The following is a 10000-nucleotide window of genomic DNA, read 5'->3' as shown; positions in this document are numbered from 1 at the left end:
CTTTAGTGTCCTTTAGTGAGTGATAGTGTCCTTTAGTGTCCTTTAGTGAGTGATAGTGTCCTTTAGTGTCCTTTAGTGAGTGATAGTGTCCTTTAGTGTCCTTTAGTGAGTGATAGTGTCCTTTAGTGTGTGATAGTGTCCTTTAGTGAGTGATAGTGTCCTTTAGTGTCCTTTAGTGTGTGATAGTGTCCTCTAGTGAGTGATAGTGTCCTTTAGTGTCCTTTAGTGAGTGATAGTGTCCTTTAGTGTCCTTTAGTGAGTGATAGTGTCCTTTAGTGTCCTTTAGTGAGTGATAGTGTCCTTAGTGTCCTTTAGTGAGTGATAGTGTCCTTTAGTGTGTGATAGTGTCCTTTAGTGAGTGATAGTGTCCTTTAGTGTCCTTTAGTGAGTGATAGTGTCCTTTAGTGTGTGATAGTGTCCTTTAGTGTCCTTTAGTGAGTAATAGTGTCCTTTCGTGTGTGATAGTGACCTTTAGTGTCCTTTAGTGAGTGATAGTGTCCTTTAGTGTCCTTTAGTGAGTGATAGTGTCCTTTAGTGTGTGATAGTGTCCTTTAGTGTCCTTTAGTGAGTAATAGTGTCCTTTCGTGTGTGATAGTGTCCTTTAGTGTCCTTTAGTGAGTGATAGTGTCCTTTAGTGTCCTTTAGTGAGTGATAGTGTCCTTTAGTGTGTGATAGTGTCCTTTAGTGAGTGATAGTGTCCTTTAGTGTGTGATAGTGTCCTTTAGTGTCCTTTAGTGAGTGATAGTGTCCTTTAGTGAGTGAGAGTGTCCTTTAGTGAGTGATAGTGTCCTTTAGTGTCCTTTAGTGAGTGATAGTGTCCTTTAGTGAGTGATAGTGTCCTTTAGTGTGTGATAGTGTCCTTTAGTGTCCTTTAGTGAGTGATAGTGTCCTTTATTGAGTGATAGTGTGCTTTAGTGTCCTTTAGTGAGTGATAGTGTCCTTTAGTGAGTGATAGTGTCCTTTAGTGTGTGATAGTGTCCTTTAGTGTGTGATAGTGTCCTTTAGTGTCCTTTATTGAGTGATAGTGTCCTTTAGTGTCCTTTAGTGAGTGATAGTGTCCTTTAGTGAGTGATAGTGTCCTTTAGTGAGTGATAGTGTCCTTTAGTGTGTGATAGTGTCCTTTAGTGTCCTTTAGTGAGTGATAGTGTCCTTTAGTGTCCTTTATTGAGTGATAGTGTGCTTTAGTGTCCTTTAGTGAGTGATAGTGTCCTTTAGTGAGTGATAGTGTCCTTTAGTGTGTGATAGTGTCCTTTAGTGTGTGATAGTGTCCTTTAGTGTCCTTTAGTGAGTGATAGTGTCCTTTAGTGTCCTTTAGTGAGTGATAGTGTCCTTTAGTGACACTATCACTCTCTCTCTCTCTCTCTCTCTCTCTCTCTCTCTCTCTCTCTCTGTCTCTCTCTGTCTCTCTCTCTCTCTCTCGCTCTCTCTCTCTCTCTGTCCCAGGGAGTTGAAGAGGGAGCGTGAGCGTGCAGAGCTGTGGCGGGGGTTGGAGGAGCAGAAGGAGAGGAGGCTTCAGACCCTGGGGGAGACCAGTCGTAATCAGAAGAACCTCCAGGAGAGAGGGGAGCCTCCTCAGCCCTCCTCCCCACAGACGGCACTCCCTAAGCAGCCAGACCTCAAGCTCAGTGGACCCTCCTCCACCACCTAGAGCCAGACAGAGAATCAGTACCAGAGTCACAGAGTACAGAACATATTGATACAGTTAGCACACACACACACACACACACACACACACACACACACACACACACACACACACACACACACACACACACACACACACACACACACACACACACACACACACACACACACACACACACACAGAGATAACATACACATAGCCATACACAGGCATAACGTATACTGTATACACACGCTCATGCAAAGTGTACACAAATACAAAATATGAATTGACTCACACACACACACACAAACACACACTAATTACACACACAGACTGAACACACAGACTGAACACACAGACTGAACACACAGACTGAATTACACAGACTGAACACACAGACTGAACACACAGACTGAACACACAGACTGAACACACAGACTGAATTACACAGACTGAACACACAGACTGAACACACAGAGAACACACAGACTGAACACACAGACTGAATTACACAGACTGAGTACACAGAGAACACACAGACTGAACACACAGAGAACACACAGAGAACACACAGACTGAACACACAGACTGAATTACACAGACTGAACACACAGAGAACACACAGACTGAACACACAGACTGAACACACAGACTGAACACACAGACTGAATTACACAGACTGAGTACACAGAGAACACACAGACTGAACACACAGACTGAACACACAGACTGAACACACAGAGAACACACAGACTGAATTACACAGACTGAACACACAGACTGAACACACAGAGAACACACAGACTGAACACACAGATTGAACACACAGACTGAACACACAGAGAACACACAGACTGAACACACAGACTGAATTACACAGACTGAACACACAGACTGAACACACAGACTGAACACACAGAGAACACACAGAGAACACACAGACTGAATACACAGACTGAGTACACAGAGAACACACAGACTGAGTACACAGAGAACACACAGAGAACACACAGACTGAACACACAGAGAACACACAGACTGAACACACAGACTGAATACACAGAGAACACACAGACTGAACACACAGAGAACACACAGAGAACACACAGACTGAATACACAGACTGAACACACAGACTGAATACACAGACTGAACACACAGAGAACACACAGACTGAATACACAGAGAACACACAGACTGAATACACAGACTGAACACACAGAGAACACACAGACTGAATACACAGAGAACACACAGACTGAATACACAGAGAACACACAGACTGAATACACAGAGAACACACAGACTGAGTACACAGAGAACACACAGACTGAATACACAGACTGAATTACACAGACTGAATTACACAGACTGAATTACACAAGCAGCCCTGTACACAAGTGGTTTCCCAACATTTGTTTAACTGAGGCTCACCTTGATGGGATAAAGGATTTTTCACTTATTTATTTGGTAATGACCTCCATCTCATCTGTCCCATACAGCAAAATCATCTATTTCCTGTTGACAAACGTTTATTCTAGATTAAATCGTTTTTTTGTTAACTATTTTCATAGTTCCTTACTCATGATGATTAAGTTTGTGTGTAGCCCTTTAAAAAAATGTAGCTACGGTAAAATAGGTGTTTATTTTTTGACAGACATCCGTTTTTCTGTTTTTTCCGTCATTCATTAAGATGCAACCACGGACACAAAGTCATCCATGCTCCGTTTGTTTATATGGTACAGGTAACAGAGCATTCACACCTATCCACGCTAGCCTGCCCTCATGTGGGTGCTAGCAAGCAAGCTAGGTAGTGCTACGTATCAACAGCCATTGTCAGCCAATTCAGTAAGGGGTTGGAAGCCATGTGAGCTTTCGATTGGTCACTTGCGTCACGATATCTCTGAGGATTTGCATAAAGTTGAGCGTTACCCAACTTTAGTCCCACCCTGTTCAGTTCCCTCCCCCTCGCCCACTTCCCCTCGCCCACTTCCCCTCGTCCACTTCCCCTCGCCCACTTCCCCTTGCCCACTTCCCCTCGCCTACTTCCCCTCGCCCACTTCCCCTCGACCACTTCCCCTCGACCACTTCCCCTCGCCCACTTCCCCTGCCCACTTCCCCTCGCCCACTTCCCCTCGCCCACTTCCCCTCGACCACTTCCCCTCGCCCTCTTCCCCTCGCCCACTTTCCCTCGACCACTTCCCCTCGCCCACTTACCCTCGCCCACTTCCCCTCGCCCACTTTCCCTCGCCCACTTCCCCTCGCCCACTTCCCCTCGCCCACTTACCCTAGCCTACTTCCCCTAGCCTACTTCCCCTCGCCCACTTCCCCTCGCCCACTTCCCCTCGCCCACTTCTCCTCGCCCACTTCTCCTCGCCCACTTCCCCTCGCCCACTTCCCCTCGCCTACTACTCCTGTTTTCCTTCCGTCGAAAAGTGAATGAGGCTCTGTGGATTCATCGCCCAAAACGTGTTGTGTGGAAATGCACTGTAATCAGATTGGCCGGTGCTAATGGGGTCTCATTGGCCAAGTCAAATGTTACCAATGAATTTGTTTGGTGATGCGCCACCCCTCAAAGGATCCAGTTGTAACAACAGCCTGAGACCACTGCACTTGAAACAAACAGACAGATGAAACCATGCGATGTTTAGTGTTTTATCTGACTGCCGCTGGGGATCCTAAATCCCAGGTGTCATTCCACCAGTCACGTTTCTAAGTAAGTCTTCATTACATTTAGGAAACGTTTTATAGAGTTCCTCAAGGCCTACCATACACACTCTTACTACAATACCATACACACTCTTACTACAATACCACACACACTCTTACTACAATACCATACACACTCTTAACACTACGATACCATACACACTCTTACTACAATACCACACACACTCTTAACACCACAATACCATACACACTCTTAACACTACAATACCATACACACTCTTACTACAATACCACACACACTCTTAACACTACAATACCACACACACTCTTAACACTACAATACCACACACACTCTTAACACTACAATACCACACACACTCTTAACACTACAATACCATACACACTCTTAACACTACAATACCATACACACTCTTAACACTACAATACCATACACACTCTTACTACAATACCATACACACTCTTACTACAATACCATACACACTCTTAACACTACAATACCACACACACTCTTAACACTACAATACCACACACACTCTTAACACTACAATACCACACACACTCTTAACACTACAATACCATACACACTCTTAACACTACAATACCATACACACTCTTAACACTACAATACCACACACACTCCCTATCTCAAACTAAACATTTTTCTCCCTCTCTTTCTTTCTCTCTTTCTCTTTCTCTCTCACACACGCACAGACACGCATGCACACACACACACACACACACACACACACACACACACACACACACACACACAAACACACACACACACACACGCACTGAGACCCACTGGTACTGGTTCTAGCTGGTTTCGATGTGGAACCGCCCTCCCAGTTCTGCGACAGGGACTTTTTACTGTCCCAAAAGATGAAGAGGAATGATGATGATGATGAAGTTAAAATAATATTGTTCCTTCTTGTATTCTTCTGATGTTTTTATATGTCTGATTATTACCATGTTATAACCATATTATGACCATGTTATGACCATGTTATGACCATGTTATATTATGACCATGTTATGACCATGTTATGACCATATTATGACCATGTTATGACCATATTATGACCATGTTATGACCATATTATGACCATGTTATGACCATGTTATGACCATATTATGACCATATTATGACCATATTATGACCATATTATGACCATGTTATGACCATGTTATGACCATGTTATGATCATATTATATTATAACCATATTATGACATATTATGACCATATTATGACCATATTATATTATGACCATGTTATGACCATATTATGACATATTATAACCATATTATGACCATATTATATTATGACCATGTTATGACCATATTATGACCATATTATGACCATGTTATGACCATGTTATGACCATATTATGATCATATTATATTATAACCATATTATGACATATTATGACCATATTATATTATAACCATATTATGACATATTATGACATATTATATTATAACCATATTATGACCATATTATATTATAACCATATTATGACATATTATGACATATTATATTATAACCATATTATGACCATATTATATTATAACCATATTATGACCATATTATATTATAACCATATTATGACCATGTTATGACCATATTATGACCATGTTATGACCATATTATGACCATGTTATGACCATATTATTATAGTGTTGGTTGGAAACTCCTTTAGTGTAGCACTCCTAAAGCAGAACTAGGGCACGGCCCAAATCACAACTTATTCACTACGTAGTGCAGTACTTTTGACCAGGGCCAATAGATAGGGTTAGCCCATAGGGAATAGGGTGCCATTTGGGATTCAGACAGTGTTTGATTTGGGATGACCCTTATGCTGCTGGGATGCTGCGACCCCTGACCCCTGCTAGATTAAAACTGTTCTGTCATTATTATTGTCTGTTTATAATTGACTGATTAATAGATTTCTTAATTGGTTGATTAATTGATTTCTTAATTGGTTGATTAATTGATTTCTTAATTGGTTGTTTGATTGATTGAGAGTCAGAATACGACATGTTCTTTTAGCAATATTCTCATTTGTTTGGGATAATGTGTGTAGGGGGGTACGATACGGAGGGGGTGTTTCTGTGACCCCTCCTTAGGGTTGTGTCCCAAATGACACCCTATTCCCTCTGTAGTGCACTACTTAAGATCAGGACCTATAGGGGTCTGGTCAAAAGTAGTGCACTATATAGGGAATAGAGTGACATTTGGGACGTATAACCTCATGTCTACCACCTTGAATTTTGTCCTTAATATCACACTGTCTTACTGTATATCTGTGTATTATGATTCACTCATTTTATGAAATTATTTACAATTTGTTTTTATATTGTTGTTATGTTTTTGTTTGTTGATTTGGTCGATATCTGATATTTATGATATTTTTTATTTGATCTTTGGAATTGTGACCTTATTGCAGGAAGTTGGCAAAGATTAGAAGTTAGTGTGTGTGTGTGTGTGTGTGTGTGCGTGCGTGTGTGTGTGAGTTTGGTTCGAGTGTAACAGTGACAGGAGATGTGTGTAGGAACAGGGTTAGAATCAGAATGTAACACGTCTGATTGATTGTGAATCTGGAGGTTCTGCTGGCATCTTGTTACCGAGACAACCAAACCAGCAGCCTTCAACACTCTTCTAACGGTTTTTCATTGAAACAAAACTAGAATATCCTAGAAAATAAACAAACCTCACTATCGTTAAAACTCACTTCCTGATTTTTGCTAGTTACCCACAATTCCCCCATTAATCAGTCAGTTTTCTGGGAGATGAATCATCCCTCCCACTATTCTGTTCTAAAACCAGAATAATTATATTCTGGAGTCGGAACCCAGTTTATGAGAGAAGACTCTCCCTCCCTCCCTCCCTCCCTCCCTCCCTCCCTCCCTCCCTCCCTCCCTCCCTCCCTCCCTCCCTCCCTCCCTCCCTCCCTCCCTCCCTCCCTCCCTCCCTCCCTCCCTCCCTCCCTCCCTCCCTCCCTCCCTCCCTCCAGTCAGTAGAATTATAGAACGGCAATAATAATGGGGTTGAATATGTATGTGTACGTAGCATCACTAAACTAGAATTGCACTGTCCTCCTGGTTTGGTCTGTAGGCTAAATGTTGCTCAGAAACATAGAAACCGTTGATGATGACCAACAGCCGGAGAGATGAATGTACAGTCGAGTCAAACTGGGCTTGTAGTGAGGAGATGATGTGCTAAATGAACTTCACTTTGAGAAAACAAATGGAGGAGTGTGTGTCCTTTTTTAATGCGCTATTGGTTTTTAAAGGTAATATAAATTACAATACTGAATGTGAGTACAACACATGCCCTGTCTCTCTTTCTCTCTCTCTCTCTCTCTCTCTCTCATCATGATCTCTCTCTTTCTCTCTCTCTCTCTCATCACGATCTCTCTCTCTCTCATCATGATCTCTCTCTCTCTCTCTCATCACGATCTCTCTCTCTCTCTCATCATGATCTCTCTCTCTCATCATGATCTCTCTCTCTCCTCATGATCTCTCTCCCTCTCTCTCCTCATGGTCTCTCTCTCTCTCATGATCTCTCTCCCTCTCTCCTCACGATCTCTCTCTCCCTCTCTCTCCTCACGATCTCTCTCTCCCTCGCTCTCCTCATGATCTCTCTCTCTCATGATCTCTCTCTCTCATCATGATCTCTCTCTCCCCTCATGATCTCTCTCCCTCTCTCTCCTCATGATCTCTCTCTCCTCACGGTCTCTCTCTCTCTCTCTCTCCTCATGATCGCTCTCCCTCTGTGTGTGTGTAAGAGATTAGCTATAGTAAAAATGTTCTTACCAGATGTTAGCACCACTGACCACACACACACACACACACACACACACACACACACACACACACACACACACACACCACACACACACACACACACACACACACACACACACACACACACACACACACACACACACACACACACACACTGGGGTTAAGATAATAAGGACAAGCATCGTAGTCCGTTTTCCAGGGAGTCTCCAAGTTTAATGGCATTTCATTATAATTGCTATGATGTCACACTGTCCATCCAATTTAATCGGACTAAAAACAACAACAAGAAATTCGTTCAGTTCAGTCAGACAGAGAGAGATAGGACATTCGGACTGTCCAGTGAAGAAGACCAACCAATACAACTGTGTCAAACAGGTTTGTATAGGCTACTTTCGTTGTGGGTGGTTATCTTTGTGTTGACAATATTTGGGAAATGTTTCATTTGTTGGAAATGTTTAATAGTTTTTAATTGTTTTCTCCCTGGCTTTTTCTTTTGTAATCAACGGACACGGCGCATCACAATGCTGTAGTTTCTTGGCAACGCGAGCGTCCAGTCCACTCCGGCCCGTCAACAACAGGACAGTTTTAATAAGGTAAATATTTGCACGTGAACAAAACAGACATTTGATGCTTTTGATATGATCACGATATCAACCAGTAGAAATTGAGGAATATATGTATCCTTATTCTAAAGGATGCATCTCTATTTGCAAGTTATATACGTCTATACAAGTTATTACAACTGCCAAGTCGCAGTTGTAAATGAGATCTTGTTTTCAACTGGCCTTCCTGGTTAGATCAAGGTGAATATATATACAGGCTGTTTCACAACCTGCGGTGTTTGGGAGACCCATAGAGCGGCGTCGTCCGGGTTGGCCGTCATCGTCAATTAGAATTTGTTCTTAACTGACTTGCCTGGATAAATAAAGGTTAAATAAAAAAATGATCTATATAATATAAAATCCGTTTGTGAAAAAAGCATGAATATTAGTTCCATTAGTTCTAGAAAGACACAATGGAATTGTTGTTATTATTGACCGTTATCATACAGCAGTCCAACGTGATAAACCGTTATTACAGCACCAACCGTACCCCGGTTATTGCGCAGGACCTTTCTGGGTCCGCTAACCATGCAGTAATCACAACGGAGGCTAGGGGGAAGTAATACATACTTGTGTACAGGAGACTGTCTGTCATATGTTGCATGATTGAACCGAGAGCAATTTATGTTTAAGTTTCCCATAATGATTTTAAAACGGTGTTTGTCCCTATTAAGTAGAACAGATGTGAATGTGATGCATGAGTTTAAAGTTGACCTCAGACCATTCTCATCTCTCCCTCCCTCCCTCCCTCCCTCCCAGGATGTTGCCGTGCCGCTCCCTCCCTCTGTCTATTCTCCTGCTCCTCCTGGTTGTTGCCGAGGCGGGACGGTGCGTTGCTGTCACCACCCAGCTGCACCGTGATTTCCGTGGCTGCGCGGTGCGGGATTTTTCCTTCGTGGCCCAGAAGCCGGGATGCAGGAACCTCCGCATCGAGACGGAGGCCTGCTGGGGACGCTGCCATACCTGGGAGGTAGGTAAACCACGACAGGACACACACACATGCTTGTCCAACAATGTCTTGGTCCTCTCATGTCTTGTCTCACACCTGGACACATGTCATGGGAGGTAACCATAACAACACGTCAGATTTATAAATCAATCTTTTGAAACTACAACAGTGCAGTATTGCTGGCCGGGCTAATAAGAGTTATGTTGTTCCTGCCGCTAACAGAAGCCGCTCCCAGAGCCCCCCTACGTCCAGCGGCATCACCGTGTGTGTTCCTACGGTCGTACTCGCTACCTGACGGTCCGTCTGCCAGGCTGCCAGCCCCA

The 10000-nt window shown here is 43.0% G+C and overlaps 2 protein-coding genes across 2 annotated transcripts in view; both read left to right on the top strand.

Moving 5' to 3' along the window:
• The window catches only part of ppp2r5b (protein phosphatase 2, regulatory subunit B', beta), an 18189-nt gene extending 16195 nt beyond the window's left edge, over nt 1-1994 (top strand). The window contains exon 9 of the mRNA XM_031791743.1: nt 1444-1994. Within this exon, the coding sequence (XP_031647603.1) occupies nt 1444-1648 (205 nt within the window). The 3' untranslated portion in view covers nt 1649-1994. The remainder of the gene's footprint in view (nt 1-1443) is intronic.
• A 6640-nt stretch (nt 1995-8634) lies between these two features.
• LOC109887034 (glycoprotein hormone beta-5-like) overlaps nt 8635-10000 on the top strand; it is a 2674-nt gene continuing 1308 nt past the window's right edge. Inside the window, exons 1-3 of the mRNA XM_020478547.2 lie at nt 8635-8719; nt 9488-9698; nt 9900-10000. The exon at nt 9900-10000 is cut by the window's right edge and continues 1308 nt beyond it. Of these exons, the coding sequence (XP_020334136.1) occupies nt 9489-9698; nt 9900-10000 (311 nt within the window). The 5' untranslated portion in view covers nt 8635-8719; nt 9488. The remainder of the gene's footprint in view (nt 8720-9487; nt 9699-9899) is intronic.

The sequence above is a fragment of the Oncorhynchus kisutch genome, linkage group LG16, assembly GCF_002021735.2.
Source record: "Oncorhynchus kisutch isolate 150728-3 linkage group LG16, Okis_V2, whole genome shotgun sequence".
NCBI classification, from domain to species: Eukaryota; Metazoa; Chordata; class Actinopteri; order Salmoniformes; family Salmonidae; genus Oncorhynchus; species Oncorhynchus kisutch.
Note: the sequence above shows the minus strand (reverse complement) of the source record. Positions and strands in the feature narration are given on the sequence as shown.